Source organism: Agelaius tricolor, unplaced genomic scaffold, assembly GCF_023055355.1.
Source record: "Agelaius tricolor isolate 1412-34295 unplaced genomic scaffold, bAgeTri1.0.p SCAF_11, whole genome shotgun sequence".
NCBI classification, from domain to species: Eukaryota; Metazoa; Chordata; class Aves; order Passeriformes; family Icteridae; genus Agelaius; species Agelaius tricolor.
In genome coordinates, this window is record NW_027269271.1 from 7,262,492 (window position 1) to 7,286,433 (window position 23,942).

The following is a 23,942-nucleotide window of genomic DNA, read 5'->3' on the forward strand; positions in this document are numbered from 1 at the left end:
ACTCCCCAGCAATCTGTTAAAAACCTCTAAATCCTGCTCCAAGCTCAAGTTGCACCACCCACTGGAGCACCAGCTATTGCACCAAAATTGCAGGTAGCAAATGGCTGATCTGGAGGTTGAAGAAGAAATCATATTGCCTGCTGCTCAGCCACAGGATAGGGCAGCAAAATAAACTCCATTTACTACAGAATTGCACTTGTAGTTGTGTAATGTATGTGTGTCTAGGACAGGAAATATAAAGTAGCCAAGTTGCTGGAGCTCACATCTCCATCAAAAGTCAAAAATCCCAAACAGTGGATTTTTCTACAGCTGCCCAATCATGGCAAAAGGCAAATCCTCAGCTGGTGATAATGGTTATGGTTCCACTGGAATCTGCTGCTGCAGTTTCCCCTCTGGACCTACAGATGGAGGGGAGAAAACCCAACCATTCTGTGTGAAGAAAAGCTGCACTGAATGAGTGGAACCAGATGTGAAAACTTGCACCCAGCTACAAGAGCTGTGGGATGTCTTTGAAAACTTCGACTGGTCAAAGCCCCAGCCAGTCAATAACAAAACCTACAGTCCTTCAGCTTTGGAAGAGAAGAAACAACTTCTCAGAAATGCCAGAAGTGACTCAACTGTGATTTTTAAGCTGCTTCAACAGCATCTAAGTTATTTCAAGTAGTTCTAAGAGTTTGCCTGTGATTGCCTTCCCTTAATGGAACTACAAGCTGGCAAAGTGCTCGAATCGGGGCAAAAGAAACACACATGATTTTTGTGACTGCTGTGTTATGAATACATTGTTTCTTTCTGCTCCAAATTGCCTTCCTTGGGAATTTTAAAATACAGAAAACCAGCAAGTATCTACATAAGTAGGTCATTTTCTTAATGGCAAAGAAGTGCTGTTTTACTCCAGCTCATTTGTAACACAGACACACATATTTCCAAATAAAGGGTATTTTCGGATCAGCAAGGAAAGAGAGTGACTTAAAATCATGAAGGCACTCACTCCAAGATCAGGTAAAGCCTAATTCAGAAAGACAAGCAGGAAAAAGTTGCATTTTGCACCTTCCATGAGAGCTTTGCAGGGAGCTGTGACATTTTGGAGAAAATCCTCTTGCTGCGCACAAGCCGGAGCTGGAGGGTGCTGCATATTCCATTACAAAAGCAGAGCCACGTTAGTTCATTAGAGAAGTGATAAGTTCAATCCTTACCAAGTTTTCTTGGTTCCTGGCTGCTATTTTCTGATCATCTTCTCCCCCATTTTTCATGTATTTGACCTCTTCCACTGGTTTGATCCTATACTCATCTGAGCACCAAGAAAAAAAAAAAGAAAAAAAAAATTTGAACCAGTGTAGTTCAGCAGCTGGGATAAAAACCAAACTAAAACCAAAACAGCTGACTAGAATAGACCCTAGTTAAGCAAAGCAACTAAAAATTACATGTATATCTTTTCAAAGGCTTACATGTGACTAATACAAAGGAAGTTTCTCTTGCCTAAAGCTTCAATAGGAATTTCAGTAGCTCTCTGGTCTAATACAGCCAAGGCACCAGGAAACAGGGATGTTTGGTGTGCAGTCTCTCCCAAATCCCTAGTTTTCTGTTGATTATGTTCAACACAAACAAGTTCTTTGCTCCTGCACCCTCCCTGGATATTCATTCTCAGTGGACCAACAAGCCATGGACAGTGGCTACTCAAGACAAGGCTGCTCATGGGTGTTCCCTGCACAGCAAAGCTGATGGAGAATACTGAAAATGTAGGTTAAAAGCTAGAAAAAAGCCAACCCACACCATAATCACTTTGTCCTTTTTTAAATTTTGTTTTTCCTACTGACACAATGCACAGTCATAGAATGATTTCTGGAGAAAAGGCCCCATGCTGACCATCTTCCTTTTCCCATTTCCCCCACCAACCACCATTTTTCCTGCACACAAATGTCACCCAGACAGAAATTCAGCCTGAAAATAAATAAGAAAAGTAAGATTCTTGGTTCATCCTTAATATTTATCAGCTCTTGAAATACTAGAATCCCCAGCTCTAGTGCCACTATGGAAATGTTACCTAACGTAGAGGTGCTATACCAGAGTAAACCCAAAGCTCCAACAAGGGATTTTTTCCCTTGGCAGGACAAGATGGGATTTCAGGGAGAATCATTCTTCCCTGCAGCCTGTGAATCCAGTTCTTGCAGGACCAACACTGCCCTTGCTCAGCCACTTTTTGCTCTGCTGATCTTTGCAGCATGTGAGTCTATTGGAAAAAACACCCAGAGTTGTGCATCCACTGTCCTCCATCCAGGAAAAACAATGCAGAAGAGAAACTCCATCCCACAAAGGTGGAAAATATTAATACAATGTGAAATGAGACAAAGTTCACTTGGAATAAAGGGCAAAACCATGGCAAATCAGAAGGCACTGCACAAACTTCCCTCTTTTTCTTTGGGTTTTCAAGCAATTTCTCTCACTTATACTAAGGGAAAAACAAAGCACAAATAGATTTTTCTGGGTTACTGTGTTGTTAAAAAAAGAATCAATATTATTTGGACAAAACTGTTTTCAAGAAACTGTTAACCACAGAGTCTAGAAGTTAAATAAGCCTTGCTTTGAAAAGTAAGGCTTATTTTAAAAATAAATTTCTTCAAAAACAATCTTATTTTTTAAAATACATCATGGTTTTGCATTTGGGCTAATCCACATCTATACATTTTCTTTACTATAGAGTTCAAACAAACTGAACTATTCTATCAAATAGAAGCATCTGAGACACAGAACCAGATGGAAGAATTTAAGACAATATTATCAGATTGGTAAATGTGAACAACTCTGAGGTTTTGGGTTTTTTTTCTTTTTTCCCAGTGTAATTCAGCTAGTCTGGAGATGACAATTCATAAGCCCAAAAGGGCTGAACACAATAAAGCCTGAGAATTAGAAATAGTTGATTGACTGCAATTATCTAACTTACATTTTCCTCCCTGCCTCAGTGCTCTGTGTTGTGATTAGCAATAAAACCCACACGCAGAAAAAGCATCAAACTCCCACAGAGGCACGCAGGGATCTGAATGGGGAAACAGATGAGCAAGAGAAAGCAGCACAAAGGACATTTCCCAACCCACAGCCAGTCCAGGGGCACTGGAGGAGAGAGGAAGTTCAGCCCAGCCTTGTGGAAAACGAGGAAGGTATGGAGGGGCTGATGTTCCATGACAAAAATAACCCTGAAATGTGTCTGCTGCTTATTCCAAGAGATTAAAGTGATTAAACACCACATCCAGGCAGCAGCTGATCCTGTGGGGATGGTGCTTCCTTGCACACATCATCCCTTGGAGCAAGTCAAGCAGGGCACCGAGGAGTCCCTGACTGATAGCCAGGATAATCAGACTGACATGTGAAATTCTGATACACCTGGACAGGACAGAGTCTCCCTAGAGATCAAAAATTTTAAATTCACAATGCACATGGGCACAGATCCTTCAAATGCTGCATCATTTGCCAGATGCATCAAGTAGCTCTGAACTGGTGGCAGAAAACCTTGCACAGATTTCTTATGGTATTTCCAGAGCTATTTCCAACAGTGTTAGTAAACATCAATACTTTCCTGATGATACAATAAGTATTAAATTATCTCTGGCACAGCTGGCGTTACTCTCCCCTCCATCCTACCAACCGCAGAAGTGCAGACAACTGAATAATTTACACCCAAGATATGCAGCAGCAAGAAGGTTTTGAAAAATAAACCGGTAATTTTTCATAACATATTCTGGACAAGTGGAATCCACCACAGCAAACAGCAAGTCTTACTCTGGAGAAATCCAACTTCTCCTTAGGAGAATGGCTTCCCACTGCCAGAGGGCAGGGTTAATGGGATTTTGGGAAGGAATTGTTCCCTGTGAGGGTGGGCAGGCCCTGGCACAGGGTGCCCAGAGCAGCTGTGGCTGCCCCTGGATCCCTGGCAGTGTCCAAGGCCAGGCTGGATGGGGCTTGGAGCAACCTGGGCCACTAGAAAATGTCCCTGCCCATGGCAGGGGGTGGCACTGGATGGGCTGCAAGATCCCTTCCAATCCAAACCATTCTGTGATTCTGTGGATAAAGATAAAAACAAAAATCAAGAAGCCCCTGCAGATGTTGGCAGAATCAGCCTAGTAATACAAAGTGTCTTAGAAAATTAATATAAATGTCCTGGCTCTAATAGATGGCCTGTGTTTGAGCAGAAGAAATCTCTGCTTGTATCTCAAAAAGCAATAAAGCCTTGACACAATCTAAAGCTGAGGATCTGCTTTAAAGGCCAAGAGATTATCTCCTGTTTATGAGAGCCACTGGGGAAGGGGTTGAGGGGCCAGCACTCAGCCCCCAGTGGCTCAGGGAGTGATGAACAGCCCAGAACTCCAGGCACCTCCAGCCATCCAGGGGCTCTCTGCACACATCATGGTGAAACCAAAAGGCAAATGCAGCACTGGCCAGTGGAAAGGCAGGGATCAACTTCATTTTGGGTAATAACTGAGCCATAACAACTGTTTTATCAGCTACACACAGAAATGAAGGGAGCGGACCAGAGACTGGTTACATTTGAAGCAACATCATTACTCATAAACTCTCCTAGTTCCCTATCACAGGCAAAATCCCTTCCTTAAAACAAGGAGCACTGGTATTATACATTGGAAATATTTGTTAGCATTGAGTAGTCTCTTGCTGGAGGGAGGTATGAATAGATATGGTTCCACTTTGTAAGGGAAAAGAACAGCTAAGTAATTATACAGAATTATACAGAATTATACAGCTAGGGAGGACACTGCTTGCTGGTGTAACAGAGAGCCTTATTCACAAGTAAGACAACATACTTTAATTCAAATATATTAAATATAGGAATTAAAATAAAATAATTATTTTCAGAAGACGGGTCTTTCACTGCATTATGTTATTTTTGGGAGGACACAATGATATATAGACTTCTTTTGACTAGGTGAAGACAAAATTTGTCTTCTATAGATACTTTACACATAAGGCAAGGTGTTCAGAAACTACAGATTCTGAGCTATTTATGAGCTTGTTCTTGTTCTAAACCTACTGTCAGGATGAAAGCTCTGCAAGTGCAAAAGGGATGTTTCCACAACACACAGACCTGGAAGCAGATCCTGAGTGTATGGTCATTAATAGTTTGAGGTGAATATGAAAATTGGATTAAAGACAGGTTGGATGAAGGGGCCCTGAATGCCTTTCCTGTAGGTATGTGCAAAAAACTGCTAACCTGGTTTTGCTCACTAAGTTAAGTGTAGCCTGGAGTTGAAGAAGTAAAGGATGATAAAAATCATCTTTTAAGTTTTGCCTTCTAATTTCTACTGAAGCAAACACAGCATTTTCAGGTATTTTGATGTGAGTGATTAGAAACAAATCCAGAGAAATCCTGAAATGTTGACTGAGATCCAGTAGGACCTCATTAAGTCTGCCAGCTAACAAGACCTTTAAAACTGTAAGAAGTTCAGGATAAAGGAAATTAGTACTCTATGTGCATTTACCTTGGTCTTTTCCCTAAATACAGTTTTATATCGAAAAGAAATGAAACATGTTCATGCTTCTTTATTGTATAGAACTAAAAATCAAGTAGTGAATATGATAAAAAAATAAGGACACTATCACTCAGAATGTGATATATCATGCATCCTTATGCTCCTTTTCAGGAGTAAAAACAAAATCAAGTCCTCTCTTTCATTGTGTGGCGTATTACATAAAATGAGAAAATTTCCAATAACTCATATGGGGGAGGAATGGCTTTACAGGACTGTCACAGCAAATCCTGAGTTGAAGAGAAGTAACTCAATTAAATCAAAAGAAAAACAACATAAATGAACCACAAAAGACAGAAATATTGCAAGCATAACACCCACCACAAAATCACAGGATATAAACCAGAGAGCAGAAATGCTTCTAGCTCCAAACTGTGGAAAGGCACAGGGAGGAAGAATTTTGAAGTTGAATATGCTGCAAAAATTCTCAGCAGGCAAATCTTATGAATGAAGATCTCCATCTGGAAACAGATAATTCCACTCAAACATGTCACCCAGTTGCCATGGCAATGTGACAAAGAAAAACAGCACTCATTAATAACAATTTCAGTGATAAATGAGCATATCAACTTAGAATATTGAAACAATTACTGGGTGGGGGACACAAAACTGTGGTGCTTCCCATGAGAAAAATGTCTTCAGCACTTCCAGACACGGCTGTAAGTGCCTTTACCATGGGAATATGGGCAATGACATCAATTCCAGCTCAGTTTAAAGGAAAGAGCAACACCAGAAAAAAGAATAACTTTGTCAAATATATCTAGAGTCACTGTGACTTTCAGAGAAATACTTGGTTAAACAGCAAGCCTTTAAAAAAGTAAATGAATAGAATGCTGATTTACACTGATTCCCATTTCAGACATCTAAGGACAAACAGTTTTGGTTCCACTGTCATCAAGAGGGACGATGGGTGAGCCTCTTCTCTATTTTTAGCACAATATCAAGTATCAGGCAGGAGGTGAGTGGTACTTCAGTGATATCACCAAGAGGGAAGTTTCTAAACACACCTTCATCTACCTCCCTGCACCACATATTTTTCTGCAGTTTCTCTTGCCTTTCTATCACACGACATGCCAGGATTTATCCTCCATCCCTGCTAAACCACAGGTCTGTTCTGTAAAATAGGAGCTTTCTGTCTAACAAATTCCTCTGCACTGCACTTGGTTCTGCCAGGTGCAGAAAGTGCTCCTGCTGCTGTGAATGCCACAGATCAAAGCTCCACGTGCTCCCCTCTCCCAAAGGCTTCAAAGCTCAAAGCTATATTTAGATAAAGGACTGAATCGCTTCTTCTAAAAATATTTGTTAAGAACCGTAAGAGATTTTGATGCAATTTAACTGAAACACAGAGCAGCAGGTGAGCCACTTAGATGCTGAGCACAGAACATGCCAAACATCCCAGAATGGTTTGGGTGGGAAGGGACCTTAAAAATACATCCAGTGCCACCCCCTGCCATGGGCAGGGACACCTTCCACTATCCCAGGTTGCTCCAAGCCCTGTCCAACCTGGCCTTGGACACTGCCAGGGATCCAGGGGCAGCCACAGCTTCTCTGGGCACCCTGTGCCAGGGCCTGCCCACCCTCACAGGGAACAATTCCTTCCCAACATCCCATCTAACCCTGCCCTCTGGCAGTGGGAAGCCATTCCCTGTGTCCTGTCACTCCACCCTTTGTAAACAGTCACTCCATCTTTTTTGTCATCTCCCTACAGGCACTGGAAGGCCACTGGAAGGCCTGAAGCTTCTCTTCTCCAGGCTGAACAATCCAACTCTCCCAGCCCTCCCTCACAGCAAAGCTGCTCCATCCCTCTGATCATTTTGATGGCCTCCTCTGGACTGGCCAGAGTCCAGAGGACTCCCTGTCCTGCCTGTGCTGGGATGCTGGAGCTGGATGAGCTCTCCTGGAGCCCATCCCAGTGCCACTGGGAAGGAGGAACACTCCAAGATCCACAGCTGCACGGGGAGGACACGAGCAGTGGTGGGCCCAGCTCTGGAGGGAGCCAGGCTACACATCAGGGAGAAAAACAAAACCACAGAGCACCAGGAGAGTCAAGGAGCAGAATCAGATTGCCTGGGTGGCTGCAGCTTCCAGCACCTGAGTCATCAGCCTTGAGTGCCACAGGCTCATGTGCATCTGGTCTGGAGGACTGGAAGGGTGAGATGAGCTACTCAGGTTATTCCAACCCTGTTAACTATGTGGTTATCAACTGCCTGGATATCAGAGAAGTTACGCCAAAATCCCCAAAAAAGTCAACAGTCAGAGAAAGTCGTTGCAAAAATCTTGCAAATTAATATTTCTTGAACTAAATATTAAGGAATGGAAGATATCTAAGTTATCTTCTTAGGTCCAGCTTCAAGCACTCGCAGGAAGCAGCAGCTCTATGGTTCATTTGAGTCTAAAGGGTTAAAGCATTTGCTCAGCTGTGGGGGTGGGTTTCTGATCCACTTGGATGTGGGCTGGGAGTGAAATTTCACTGGAGATCAACCAGTATTGGGTGAGCAGCCTGTTGTTTTCCTTGTTACCAACCCTCAAAGCTATCAATTCACAGGCAACTCCTGCTCCAAGTGATCATGGTTATACTAACATGAACAGAATAATAAAAGTAGCTTAGGAAATAAGCCAACCCATTTTTGTCAAAGGATTATCTGAAAATGCTCATTCAGATTTCCCAAATTAATTTACCTTACCTTAATCCAATCTAAAAATACAGCCAGTGCTGGGAGTCGAGGCAGTGGACACCACCAGATACTAAACAGAGAACAGGTGCATGAGCAACACACCAATTCTGCCAACAAAATCTAAATCCTCTGACAGAACAGCTCTTTAAAAACCAACACACCACACAGACTGCAGCACATCTGCAAAGACCACCCTAAAACACTTTTCCTTCTTCCTACACAACTCTGACATGTACCCAAGGAACGCCAACAACTGCTTCTGCACAAGGCAGATGTGACCACTAGGGCTGGATTTTTGGAGGAAAAAAAGGGATTGAGACACTCAGTGAAACAAAAGCCAGTCCCTAAATGGAGGATTCCTGCAGAACTTGAAGGGCATTCAGCGAGACAGGGGTAGCTCTTTCCTAAGCTATCCAGCAGCCCTACGGCATATCCAGTGCTTCATGAAACATTAACTCCCTTAGGGTGATACCTACATGAAGAAATTTAGCAACTTCCCTTCTACTTTACCAAACCTCCCTCTGCAGACCCAAGTCATGACATCTTTCAGCAGCAATCTCTAAGGCCAACAGGTCTGACAGAACACAGCTCCATTAACTGTCCTGGACACAATTTTGATCTTTGCTGCTGGAGAAGCACAACCCCTCATGTTTCTGTATCAGCCCCCAACCCCTCCCCAGTGCTGTCAGCAGTTTCCAGAGCTGCTCACAGCTCTCCACCCCTTGGTAGCTCTGTCCTCTCCCAGCCTGATGTCTGCCTGTGGCAGAAGGTGCTGTCCCAACCCCTGCACTGCTGCTCCCCAGGTGTCTCAGTTCATCTATCCGGCATTTTCTGATCCCTCCCAGTTTAAAGATGGCAGCTGATGATGAAGCCATAATTTAGCTCCCTTGTTTAAATCCATAGGTTTAATTCTCAAATTTGGCATGTGGCTCACAGAAACAAACCACTGTACATCAGCTGTCACAGCAGGAGATGTGCAGCCAAATCAAGGAGGGGGTTGGTTACTTGCTTCCCACCTTCACTTGCTTCCTTCTTAGCTCACTCTACTTGTTTTTTCTTCTTGGTTCCTTCCACCACTTGGTTTCTTCTTAGTCAAAAAGTCCCCAAGGCTACTCTACATTTTGAGCTGTCATCTAGTGCAAGCCCTGTGAAACCTGGGGGTGTACATACAATTTTCCATCACATTATTACTTAAAGATTGTTTTAACTAACCTCACACCAGGGGCACAGGCCCACTGCTCTGTATCTGCCAGGTCTACCTTAGCTGTAGGTAGGTCAGAGGAACCACAGCCACAGAGGCCATTTCATTATCTCAGGGAAGATTTGAAAATACAACCTCAACCTCCCCAAATCCAGTTAATGCTAAACACACAATCTCTGCCTTGCTCCCACTGTCTTTGTGTTCAGGATCTGAGGAAACACCATATGTGAGATGGTATGGAAAAAACCTGCCATGTGATCATATAATTAAAGACTTTTGTGCACTCCTCTGTAATTACAAAGCCAAAGAAGAGTGCTGGTAGTGTGCACTCACAACTCTCTTTCAGCTACCCAGATTTCTGCTTGCTGAAACTATATAATTCATATATACATATATATATATGTGTGTATATATAAAAAAATATATATACACACACAGACACTTTTTTTTACCTTTTGTTTTCATTTAATTAACACATAGCTTTGAGGCAGACACCAGGTTTTTTAAAGGAAACCATTTCTCAGGTAGAGAAGATTACAGCCACAGTGCTTGGCAGGAAGGATACCCAGTAAATGCAATTACCTAACCTACTAAAAAGATGAAATTGAGAAATGAAAGCAGGAGAGGGAACAAGCAGCAGAGAGATTAATTAAAGGAACGGACAGGAGGAAAACAAGGGGTCTGTGCCTTGAAAATATGACTGTTCATATGAAGTCCCCAGGTGGGTGTCTGGATCCAGGCTGCCTTGAACACAGCACAGCATGGCCAGCTTGGAAAGGCTCCTTCAACTCCATTTCACTGCTCTGGTTTGAAATTCTCCCTCAGTAAGTTTAAAAAAACCACCAAGCACAAAGCACTTAATTCTTTTCAGGTTTTTCAATGTCATTAATGAAACTCCCAGTCTCTGCTGACCCTCTCTTCACCCCCATCAGTCTATGTACTCCACTGAACATTCCTCACTTTGGCACAGAACCTGTCAGGGACTATCCAGTTCCAGGAAAAACACCTAACTGAGCATTTCTGTGAGCATCCCTCGTGCAGCACTGCAGGCTGTGCCTTTTACAGCCCCTCTAAGCTATCTACCCACCCAAAACCACTCCTGAACAGAGCTGCCCCAAGCATTCCCTGGAAAATAAGTCATTACCACTCCACACCCTCGAAATTACACATCTCCTATTATTGCAAACCCAGGATGAGGTGCCTTCAGTTTCCTTGTCAGTAAAAAAGCCAATTCCTCTTTCCTTAACAAGCAATGCCATTCTCAATCAGTCAGCTATTAAATGAGATTGTTGCCCCGCAACGTATGGCTTGAAATGGATTTTCATACCCTTCCTGGGATAGTAACTTTTTTCTATTAATATTGGGCTATCAAATTTTCCATGCTCATGGGCCTCAAAGAGCGTTTGTAAATCAGCAGCTATTTCATTTTTATTAATTCCAATTTGGAAGGGACTGAACAAATACCCTGAACCAGCAACACCTCCTCACTGTCAGTATTTCTTTAAATCAAGAGGGGAGATCTAACGAAAACTTGATTTACAAAATACAGCACACATTTCCAGATGCAAAAGATACTGAAGTTAATTACATTATTTTACTTACAGACCATCTAGCAGCTCCAAAAGTAACCTATTGGAAAGATTAATATTTTACTCTAGTTACAGATTTTCCATGCCTTCTTCCCTTCCCTTTGGGCAACGCTTTTTAAAAGAAAGCAAAATACTGATGTCTGAAAGAAAAGAGTTTAGTAATAGCTAAAAAAACCAAACCAATCCCACCCTGTGCATCCCTGGGAGCGTTGTCCAAACACTCCTGGAGCTCTGGCAGCCTTGGGGGCTGTGACCACTTGACAACAAAATACAGGGGATAACATGCATGCAAATGTAACAACTACAACCATTACACAATTCAGGAGACTTCAGTGGAAAAAAACTAACCCACTACACCCCCTTTTTTCCCTCTGAATAGCTCGAGATCATTCATGGAGCCATAACTCCTGGAACAAAGGTGACTGCATGCTCCTTCCCAGCACCACGGAACACAAAGTGCTCTGCACCCGAGCTGCCTGAACAGCCCCTGCAGTGCTCCTGTGGCAAGAGCAGAAAGGAAAAACAGAATTTAAAAGCACCCTAACCCTGATCCTTTCTGCCAGAGCCCCCACTCACACAGGTGAGAAGAAAAAGTGCATGGCAGGGCATAATGACACCCCTCAGCAGAAGCCAGGCTTTGTTTTTCACAAGCACATGAGGCAGAAGTCTTAATATTTTCCATTTTGCTCCCATTTTTCTCTGGTGCTAGCTCAAGGCAGAGCACTGTCAGTCTTGGGCCTCTGACCAAGGAGAACATGAGACCACTTGGTTGTAATATTTATTTAAAATAACCATGATGGCACAGTGGTTTTGAGAATTACCTACTGGAAAAATGCCTTCTATGTTCACTTCCTCTATCCTATAAAGGCACCTCTGGCTCTGTATGCCAAAGATACACAAATACTTATTGGTTAGGTACCTTTTCTTTGTATTTAACAGCTATTTCTACCAGTAGATATTTCCTACTATAAAATTAGAGCCTTAAAAATTTCAGTTTTGTATTGCTGAAATGAATACACACCCATGCAGCAACACAAACTTTACCTGGGGAATTGGGAATAATTCCCCAGAGTGAGTCTTTTCCGGCCAAATTCCAGGCTTTGGTTTTTTAGTTCTCCAAATCTGTGGCCCAGTAATAAAACACTTGGAAAATGGCTAAAGGAACACTGCAGTAACTGAAAGTAAATGGCATTTTTACCAGGATTTTTCCTTGTTTGCATGTCCAGGTAGTCAATGAATGCCAGAGATCATCTTGAAAAGATTAAGTGAAAAACGAAGTGTGTCTGTACCATAAAATAAACGGATTTCCTTTAGCACCAAGGCTGCCAGAAAACACATCCTGGCTCCTTCCTAGCCAGCCCTAAAGGCGGATCCATGGCCCTATTTATAGCCCACTAATGCAATTGTGTGTGAAATGCACACCCCTTGCACTCTGTTTCTGTGGGCTGGGACTGCACTCTCCATGGGGCTAAGCAGCTTGGAGGAAAGGTCACTCTGCCTAGAATGACACCATGTTCTCTCTGCCCACCCTCCAGGACTGCAGAGACTCAGGGTCCCTCAGAGCCCTCTGGGTGCTCTGATGCTGATGGAGAGCTTTCAAAAGGGGAAAGCTCACATGAAAATAGGCAGCAAGGAAGTGATGACCTGCCTTGTTGGAATTCAGGACATCCCTCTGGCTGTCCAGGGTGGCCAGGACCCCTGTCAGAGGGCTCAGAGACCCTGGCACAGAGCCCAAAACACCTGTGGGTTTGATTATGACCCATGGAGCAAATTACCAACCTTATATGAAGATCTGCAAGCCACAACAGTTTAAGTAGAATGATAGTGAATTTATCATGGGGTGAAAAATAGATTTTTGGGGTTTTTAGAATGGGGGTTCAGGAGGCAAGATGGAGGGAACTGGGCATGTCCAGCCTTTCTCCTTCTTCTTCTTGGCCTCCATCTTCTGCTGTGATGTTGGCACTTTTAGATTGGTTTAGAGTAGAAGCTCACTGTCTAACATAGGTGATAGGTATTGGGAAGTAAATATTGTACACATAGTTTTTTGTATAAAAAGATAACACTGCCTGGGGGCAGGCAGAGTGCCTGGACTGTCTTGCTGAGCCAACCTCAGCTGGACAGAGAAACAATTTTACAGATAAGGAACAATAAACGACCTTGAGACTGAGAAATGAAGAGCCCTGACTCCTCCTTCGAGTGCTGGGCTGGGAAAAGAGACTTTCTAACGTATCTCGGGGTCACTGTGGCCAGCTAGAGATCCTGAGACTGCTTGAGATTAATTTCTGCTCCTAAAACAGGGATATCAACTGTTTGTCCACCTTGGCTCACCTTCTGTCTCTGTGCTGTAAATCCCCACTGGAAGTGGCGAGTCCAACTGTGTGTGCATCGTTCCAAACCCAGCACTGCAAAAATCTGGGTAAAAACAGCTCCCTTCCACTGAGGAGAATGACTGTGCAGAACAATTCCCTCATCTAACACCATGACAAGGGGCTGTAAAAACTGTCCAAGAAGATTAACCACCAGAAGAAGGTCACTATAGAGTGTGAGGGCTGTCTAACTAACTTATGGATACTTGTTCTAAGTCCAGCTCTCTTTCAGGTAGGAAAACCTCAGCAACATTTCCATGGCAAAGATCTTCTATCCATTCAGGAAAGACATCTCCTTCTGGGTCTTTGTAATTATTTTTTTTCAAATAGACACCGAGAAATATCATCAAACACTGTTGCTTTACTGCCTGGACCATTTACAGCTAAGTAATTTTCCAGCACTCAGGTATATAAAAAGCTACTCTCCCATCACTTCTGAACTGGTTTTCTTCTCTGCTGATTAGTGAAAATAGACACTGAAAACCAATCTTGCCAAAAGAGGCAAGGTACCTTCTTGTGAGCCCACGGGAGCCTTTCCACAGACCTGGATGTCACCACAAAGGAACACCAGATCAGTGTTTCTCCACTTCCAATGGGGAAAAAAAATGGGGAAAAGAGTAGGAGAAGGGAGAGCTATTTCAACCACCATCATTACATACAGACCACAATTAAGGGACAGCTGCTGTCAGTCCTGAGTGCACTAAGAGGCCACAACCAGCCCCTTGAGAGCCCACCTGCATCTCCTGCCCATGGATCCAGAACTCTGTTTCTGCTGAGACCTGGGCCTCCAGTCCCTGCCAGAGCAGGTCTGCCTGCCTCTGGTCCCATCTCCTGGAGGGACCTCAGCCCCACATTGTAGGTATCTTCTCTCCCTGTCTCCAGCCTCGTCTCCTGTCCTCCTCACTGCATTCCCTGGATCTGGTTCATTGCCATGCCTGGGACTGCTCTTTTTGTAATCTTTATATATCTATATATCTATATTTCTGTGCTGGAGAAGGAGGAAGAGCTTATTTTGTTACCACTCAGAGCCAACCCATAGTCCAGAGCAGCCTCTTCCCTCTTCTGCAAAAGCAGCACCTTTCCCAAGAGCTATAAAGATGAGCCATTTCTGCACATAAAATGTGAAAATAGTTTTAATTCATGTGGAAAACACTTTTTTTGAACATATTGATCACAAAAACATAACTAGACAAAACCTGAGGGTGCGGTTTGGTTTTGTTTTGATTTTCTTTAAACTCTGTTGCTTCCTCATGGTAATAAAATAGTAAATTATTGACTTACCAAGGATGTTCTCAGAGTTACACAAATACATCATAAATACATCATAAACCTAGATAACACATGCAATTTTGTTACATTTCCCACATGAATATAACCAGGGTGGGTAGGGTTTGATTCTATTCCTTTCTCTCACTTCCTGAAGCACTTGTTTAGAACTGCCCCCTGTTTACTTAGATAAGAAGCAGGCTATCAACAAATTGCTAAACAAGGCAAGGAAAGAGAATCACAGAACCACAGAATGGTTTGGGTTGGCAGGGACCTTAAAGATTATCCTACACCTGCCATGGGCACAGACACCTCCCACTAGCCCAGCTTGCTCCAAGCCCCATCCAGCCTGCCCTTGTGCATTAATCAATTTTTCAATCTCATTACAATACTTTACTGCTGAAGAATTCCTTTCCTAGCCTTCTCAGCTGTTCTGAGATAAACTACTTTATAAACTATTGTGCTTTGGGTTCAGCTTTATTTAGACAGGTTTAGCAACTGGAGCTGCTCTTAATAACAGAAATCCCACCATGATATTCCCATTTTGTCAGGAAATTCTGACCTGACATGTTAACTCCTCTTTTTGCAAAGCACCCAGGAGCTCCATGGAAACATCTGGATTAAGCCTCTCAGACTAATGAACACATTCTAGAATTCTTTTTTCCCAAATCATATTACCACTTATTTTCTTACAGAAAGAATTACTTCAATAACCTCCTCCTCAACGGAACATCCCATAATTTTTTTATAAAGGCACAAATAAAATTAATCTACAGGAGATGTTATATTATTAAAACATATGCTGAAATCAACAATGCTCAAGGCTCTATCATGGCATTTTGTTCTTCATTGGTATTTACATATTATAGTTCTTATGTATTGCCCTGGAAATCAGCTTTGAAGTGGAATGATGAATAAATGAAGATTTATTATTACTATCCTTATTAGAGGGATTTTAAAGTCATTAGAGACCAACAGACATAATAATCATATTATATTCAATCTTCTCTAGAACATCTCCTTTGATAGGCCTGCTAACTCAATTATTTAAATATATATTACAGCAAAATGCAGCATGACTTCTTCAGCTTGGGACAGGGTGGAGATTTTTATGTTTTGGTTTCATTTACCAGGATTTGTCCTTACAGAATTCATGGGTTTCATGATGGGTTTCTTGGTTTTGAACACCAGGATTTCAAATTCACAGTTAGCACCTAGCTCTATATGTCTGCTCAGCTAAAATAAAAGGTTAAAAGCTAGGGAAGAAATAGGGTACTGGAGATCAATCTTAACCTGCAGTGACTTTTAAAAGTTAAAAAAAAAGAAATCTCTCAGAAGCCATGATCTCCCAATAGTCAATAGACTTGACTGCAACCAATCCCACCATGAAAGAAGAGGAAGATCCAGAGGTTCTGAGGAAGAGCCAAAGCAGAACTGCACCACTCTGAGAAGCTCAGAAAATTCTCTCTGGATTCAATGTCAGTCAAGTAAAAACTACTCATTGGGGAAAAAAAATCCAAACACTGCTTAAGTGCAAAGTAGAATCCTTGCTATTGACTCCTTCTGCCTGCAGCTTGTCTGGGGCAGGTGCTGGAGGAAGGGAGGTGAGCTGCTCCCAGTGGGGTGCAGTCACACAGTGAGGGGCAATTTCCTGTCAGCCATGTCCCTCAGACCCCACTGCCTGCCCAGGGAAGGCAGCACCAGCACTCTGCTCTTTTCCTTTAATCATCCTCTCACTGCTGTACAACTCCCTCAGGACTTCCTCCCCTAGTGAAACATCTGAGGCAATGTGGGCACCACAGCCATGAGGCTCATCCCTGCTGCTTCTGCACAGGCACCTGATGTCACCTTGGTCCCCAGCTGCCAACACTGCCTGTGCTCCCTCCCTGTCCATGCACAGCATGGCTCATGCTCACTGATATTCTCAGGGTGTTACTGACACATCAGCCACCTTCCAACCCCTCCTGACTTCTGCTTCCTTTACTTTGCAGCCTCCTCCCCAAGAACTAACCTCTAATTCCCTCTGCATCACCTCCTGGCTCCTCATTTCCCTACCACTCACCTGGGTTTAGCTCTGCCTACTCCTACTGCAGGGGATTTTCAATCCCCACAGGCAGCACAGATACTCTGCTCATGGCCACTGGCTGGGTGAGACACTTCTGCCCCTTCCCAGAAATAAGAAAGGAAGCATCAGGGTGGGGAAGCCCTGGCACAGAGTGCCCAGAGAAGCTGTGGCTGCCCCTGGCAGTGTCCAAGGCCAGGTTGGATGGGGTTTAGAGCACCCTGGGACAGTGGAAGGTGTCTCCCTGCCCATGGCAGGGGTGGCACTGGGTGATCTGTTAAACTCCAGCTCAACCTCCTCCTGCACCCAGCTCCTGACCTAGAAGCTGTCTTTCAACAGCAAGGGGAAAATGTGACTTCTGTGGTTACCATTCAATGAGTTAAGTCAGACTCCACCTCTGCTAAGAAGGAATCAGTCATGGATTCAGGTCTTTAGGAATGACAAATCCCACACCTAAAGCATGGGCCAGGAAATGGTTAAGAGCAGGTAGTACTCCTGACAGTAAAATACAGAACGATTTACAGCCCTCAAATGGATCCCAGAATACCTAAATGATACTGCTGACACCAGTCCAGCTCTATAAATGGGAGCTTTTTAAAATCCCTTCAATCTCCTTGATCCTCTGACTCCAGAAGCTACTTTAAGTTTCCTGTGTTGAAGTTATGATCTTTGGCCCACAGCATGTGGTTAAACCACCACCACCAAAAAAAAAAAAAGGACTGAGACTCACATTTTGGCAAAAATTGCTCCCTCACTAAGTATAAGCTAAAATCTAAACTCAAATTCCTCTGAGCAACTGACAGAATTTTCTGTTTATGACAGCACTTAAAGCCTATTTTAAACAAAAGCAATGTACTGAGCTGACAATTCCAAACCCAGCATCTCCCAGGGATGAGAAAGAGGACTGAACAGTCCTGAAGTTTGTGCAACAACTGCTTTCACTGCTTTCTCCTCAGGTAACACCTCTGGGAATTCTTACTCTGGGAGACCAAGCTAGTCCTCAGAAAGGCTGGAAAAAACACCAGGGAGGTTTGGTGTACTCATTACCAAGGCACTTGTTTTAAGAATAACAGTACCAAGGCAGCTTATTCACAGCTGAACTAACTTTCAGGCAGGTATCCAGGCAAATCTAGAAACTTCATTTCCCAACAGTCTTTCAGATAATTCCTGACATTTGAAAATCTGTATTTAAAGATTTACATCTTTATCTAAGAAAAACTTTGTGTATACTGACAGAACCTGGGGCAAAAAAACCCCAAAAACATGAAGCTGACTATGATTTTATCTCCTATGACTTTCCCTCTCCTGATGCACAGACCTGGATCACAGACCAGCCTTCACAGTGAACCAGATGTTTTCCTCCCACATTCCCAGCACCACTAAATCCCTCAGTTTCTAGTTCCACTGTACCTTCAAACCCTGTTTGCTACAGGACTTTAGAACTAATGTTTTATTGCTTTATAGAAGTGAGGAATTACTCTTCCTACCAATTTTATTTTTAGGAAATGAGTCAACTATGTTGCTACCCAATGGCATATAAATGTGTAACAGAAACATATATAAATACATATATAAATATATATATATATAAATATACATGTATAAATATATATAAAAATACATATATAAATAGATAAAAATATACTCATATAAATAGATATATAAATACATATATAAATATATATAAATATACTTATATAAATACATACATAAATACATGAGGGGGTCATGCAATTTGTTGTCTTTGAGCTATTCCAGGACTCATGGAGGTAAAGACCGTGTAGTACCGCACATCACTTAAAATGTTATTTTTTCACTAAGCATTTCACCTGTTTCAAGTGTCATGGTACCCTCCCCTGGATGGGCCAACTGCTCTGCCATTGTGCTATATTTTAAGAGATATTTTGCTTTTGTTTGGTGAAAGTTAAGACTCCCTTGTACACCTTCCAGCACACTCATGGTGCTGGGACAAAGCCAATCCCACGACACTCACCCCCAAACACATCTCCGTTCTGGTAGTTCTTGCCCTTCTGAGTTTCCTCTTCGTTTTGAACAGTGGACACATGCTTGGCGGAGGCACAGCCCATAGCTTCATTCAGACAGCTCCAGCTGCACCGAACCACAGATCATCTCTAGCGACGCCCGCTCATCCTGGCCGGAGGAATCTGCCTCCCCGCTCGGCTCCCGCGTGCCTTCCACCTAAACACGGCCAGAGAGAGAGGAAAACATTCACACAGGGCACCCTCCACACGGTGAGCTTCGAGGAGATAAAACGTGGAGTTTGTGAGGAGGAGCACAAGGGCACAGCCTCCACGGCCTGAGGCTGCTAAAACCATATTCCATAACAGCTGGTCATGATAAAGGTGCCTCCAGCCTGCCCTGCTTCAACAGAGCAGTTGAGCTCAAAGGCTCCTCCAGCCTGATTCTTTAATCCATGGCTTGAAGAAAGCAACATGCAGATCTGTTTCCCACCCAGCCAGCTATTCTCACAGAACACAGAGCGTTTTGGGAGAGGAGATAAGAAACCATCAATATCTGCTCCTCCTGCTCCTTTTACCAATCTACCCATCGAGCCAGATTTCTTAAAAGCATTTTACTGATTAAGAGCTGCTAATTGCAAGTGTTGGGACAAAATAACCCCTCTAAATCAATTAAAGATCTTGTGTTCCCAGATGTGAAAGGCGATAGTCAGCTGTATTATCTTTTCTCTACGTGTTCATTATTCTACTCAATCCGTGAAACCTCCATCGCTCAAAAAGACAAGAAACCCCATTTTAAGATGGAATAACACTCCCTGAACAGTCCAGATGTCACATAAAACAAAAGGGAAAAGAAAAATCGAATCCAGAACTGTAATATTTCAGGTTAAAAAGAAATTCAAATTAATGAACTGTTTATTGCTAAATGGTTCTGCACTGAAACAAAAGCTACCTCAAAGTTTGGTGAGGTGACCTGGTTTGCCTTTCCACCAGCCAAACTTTTCAGAAGAAAGAAAAGCAAGAAACTCTCCCTTTTGCCAAGTTTTTAGCTCAGCTATAGCATAAGATCATAGACACCATTTCTTAATTCATTACTTCTGAGCGTGTACTTTACAAGACTGTGGCTCATTTTGCTCCATACTGACCTAAAGATCACGTGTAAAATCAGACTCGTACTCTTACTAGGGAGAGCTGGAGCAAGGTGATCTTTAAGGTCCCTTCTAACCCAAAGCATTCTATGACACAGCAGCATCCATTCCAGCAGAAATGGATAATCCCAAGGGAAATGGTGACTTTCCCAGAGCACTCAGCACTGGGCAGCTCAGTGACACACCAGCACATGGTCTAGGAGGGTTCTGCTCCTGCCTCTGCGGGGATTTTCCTGCCCATCCCCAAAGCCACAGACATGAGGATGTGGCAGCCAGGCTCAAGAGTGATTCCATTCAGCAAACCATGGCTTTCAGCAAGCAAGGGGAAGAACTCTGGATGCAGAACCACCTCTAACTCCTACTCACAGCAGCTTCCCCCTTCTCTGCACAGAGCAGTGCTTCTCCTCCACTTGGTGAAGGCATTCCAGAACACACAACGTGTATCTGCTAACCTCTGCTCCCAGCAGCCAGCCCTCCCCAGTTTTATTTCAGTACATCCCCCTACATGCTGTGTTCCTTTTTTCCTTCTCTTACACAGGCACACCTGAGCCTGAATTTTCATTGCCCCATCCTTCTCTTCCCCCTTGGACAAAGCTAATTACTCACCCCAAAACACAGGATTTTATAGGATCACAGAAAAGCTTGGCTTGGGAGGGACTTTCTCATCTCATTGAACCTCTGCGATGGGCAGGGACACCATCCTCTAGCCCGGGCTGCTCTAAGCCCCATCCAACCTGGCCTTGGACACTTGCAGGGATCCAGGGGCAGCCAATGTTTTGGGCAACTAACACCAGGCATTGTTGCTGTTAGTAGAAGGGAGTGAGCACACCCCTCTGCAGCTATTTTAAAACCCTATATGGTTACACAATTTGCCCCCATCCCAGAAAACCTAGATTTTACAGGGAAAGTCACTATAAAGCCAGGGAAGTTCCTCTGGTTTTGCAGTTCAGGGAGGGTCACAGCTGACAGTTCATCCTCTCCTGTGTCCAAGTGGCAGCCTGCAGTAAGGTCTTCATCTCCCTGCTGGGGGAAAACAGGGATCCAAAGGGATTTAAAGCATCAGCCAGGCTGTGCTTGGAGATTGGTAAACACACAGGGTTGTGGGAGATGGAGGAGAAACAGCAAACTGGGAGAGGGAACTGCTACTACCTGGACTGGAAATGAAATGGGGACTTATCTTCCCAGAGGACATAAACTGGGTTAAAGACAAGAGCTTTTAATGGACCAGCTGGAACAAATGAAGGGGTAAATATGACCAACTGAGTCTGGCTGTCTGACTGACCAACTGACCTCTGGTTTACAATACAACCAGTAGTATTATTATTCCAGGGAAAAGGGTGTGGCCAACTATAGGAAAAGGAGCAAGGGAAGGCTTGATGTAACCCTGGAAAGGATGTGGAGGTGAGACCTGGGTAGGAGGGTGTTGTGGGGGAATCACTGCCCACCACAGCTCAGCCTCTCTGAGCAGCAGAACTGCAGGCACAGAAGTACCTGTTGAATGAATTATGCTCCTGCCATATTCAATTATTTTTCCTGTTTCCTTTTCTGCCTCTCAGCAGGGACCGTTTACAAAAGGGAAAACAGCTGCTTAGTAATAAAACCCAAATGTATTTCACAAAGGAGCAGTGGGTTGAGTTTAGGAAGGAGATTTTTTTATGAAGCTTTATACAGCCAGCATGCAGCACAACAAATTGCAAAATACTTAATTATTGATTAGTGCCCAGGATGGTGATGGTCCCAGGACCACTGAGCTGCATGAACAATCAGGAGCAAGGGGATACAGAACAGGAATGCAGAAGGATAAAGCTCTTTGGGGAAGAAAGGGAAAAATATCCACTGTCAAATCTCTCCTGCAGCATTTTGGTAGCACACATCAACCTCTAAAAATATGGTCACGTTTGAAGGCACACTGTGATTAAAGGAAACAGATGGGGTACAAGAACTAGAAGTTTCACCTTTTATACTAAAGAACAGCAATCACAGCAGCACCTGAGAAAGCCATACAATTAATAGTTGGGTTATGGAGGCAAACTTCTCCTGGTGCCAATAAACTGGGCTGAGAAAGCCACTGGAAAATCATCTCCAAGGTGAGTCTAACACACACTTCCAGGCATGTTCCTTGGGCTGCTGTTAACATAGTGCTGTGAGACACAGGTAACTAAACACAACCCAGGGATAGTAAAGGATTTAATACCAAGAACAGAGTGGGAGGAAAACAGCATTAATTTCACAGGGGATGAAATCCATGGTACAGGGCAGCACAATGCTCCCCAGCCTTGGGAAACCTCCCCTCCCTGAGGAGCAGAGCTCTCAGGAATGAGGTCTGGGAATCACTCAGAAGAGAGGTGCTGGTCCTCACTCAGTGGGATGCCTGGCAAAGCTTTGGGGATGTGAAACACAGCACTTCACAGGGCACCAGAACAACACATCCGCTCCTCCTCCTCCTCCTCCCCCACTTCTGCACAAATGTAATCTTCCCTTTTGTGTTCCAGAGCATTTTGGGGGCACACAGATTTTCAGAAGCCAAAAATAAAAAGAAGAAGAAAACCTCAAACCATTTGCAGTTCATGTTCACCACCCACCATCACTAATTATCAAGATTTGAGAGGCAATTTGCAGGCTCCAATCTGCAAAACGCTGGTGAGAAAAATCTCTCAGGCAGATCAAAAGTGTCTACACCACCCCCAAATGAAATGCAGCAGGTTGAGGATTAACATCTTACACGTGGGTCAGAAGAAGACTAGAGGCACTCAGATGCTTGCTTTGTACCCCAGGTTTCTTCTGAGCTAAAAATGGGGGAGCTCAACTCTTGGAATAGAGAATACCTTTGGAAACCTTCAGCAATTCCTTTTTTCTTTCTTCTGAGCAATGTCTATGATGTGTTTTTTCTTTGACCAACTCTTTCAACACTTCATTAATCCACTCATTACGCCCTCACCTCTTATTTCTGATGGTCAAAGGCTGCATCCTTGACAAAACACATTTTGCTTCCACAAACACTTCATACAAATGGAGGACTTCCAGTGTTTTACAACAAATGCATGTTAATTCTTCTATTACAACAGGTGTATTTGTTTTCATCTTTATTGCATTGAGATAACTGATCTTGCATCATCTTCAGGTTGCAGACACATCCCCAAGTTTCTTTCTGTGCTGACTACACAGGAAATTAGGTTAAAATTTCACAGTGCTCAAGAGATCAAAGCAACAAGTGTCATGCAACCATGAAAAACCCCCAAGCTACAAAAGCCACCCTTGGCTTTTCCTATGAAACAACCTGTTCCAGGCAGACCTTGAGGATTTAACTTACTGCTACTAATTACATTTATTTCCTATAAGAAATAGGCCTGTTTGATTTCCATTTCTTTTTTTTTCCCAAGAAGAAGAAAGCAGAAATGAATTCTGAATTTGTCCTACACAAGGGGTGCTGGTAGTTAGCACCTGGGACTTCTCCACTGCAACATCTCTCTTTCTCAGCTACCTTCCACCACAAAAGATGGCTTTTTGGGTTTTATTCAACAGCCAAAAGGCATTTTTGGAGAAAGATATCACTTTTGCCTTTGAAGTGCACCAATGGCCTAAGGAAGGAAGGAAAAAATATTAAAAAAAATTCATATAAGGTCTCTCTCTCTCCTTCTTCAAATTATTCAAATTGGCATGAATAGTGCAGTTATATTGAAAATTAACCCACTGACTTGCTAAATAAGCAGGGCTAAATGAACAGCAGAATGAGTAGTGCAAACACTCTGGAGCAACATCTTCCAGTGGCACAAGGGGGAAAAGAAAAGTCAAAGTGAGTGGTGACTTCTGTTCCTTGGGAGCCATGGGCAGAACGTGCTGCCCTCACCCACTGGTACAAACAGCCAGGAAATGAAGCATTTTCTGCCCTTCTATGAAACATCTGCCCCTGTGATGCTCAAGCCCTGTGTTTATTGCAATTTCAGCAAAATTTGCTGATCTTATTTTTTTTGCTTGAAATCAGGATTTCTGCTGATCCAGTACATGGGGTTTTGATATATTAATGCAACAAGTGATTTCCAAATAGAAAAGCTCCCAACAGCATCATGATACTTCCTGGGAGCATCTTCTCCTTGCTCAGATTCTTAAGGAGAAATACCACCAGTA

The 23,942-nt window shown here is 43.3% G+C and overlaps 1 protein-coding gene across 1 annotated transcript in view; it reads right to left on the reverse strand.

Moving 5' to 3' along the window:
* CUNH1orf21 (chromosome unknown C1orf21 homolog) overlaps positions 1-23,942 on the reverse strand; it is a 103,063-nt gene that overhangs the window by 39,877 nt on the left and 39,244 nt on the right. Inside the window, exons 2-3 of the mRNA XM_071435963.1 lie at positions 18,684-18,889; positions 1,194-1,288 (exon numbers count right to left, since the gene is read on the reverse strand). Coding sequence (XP_071292064.1) covers positions 1,194-1,288; positions 18,684-18,777 — 189 coding nt within the window. The 5' untranslated portion in view covers positions 18,778-18,889. The remainder of the gene's footprint in view (positions 1-1,193; positions 1,289-18,683; positions 18,890-23,942) is intronic.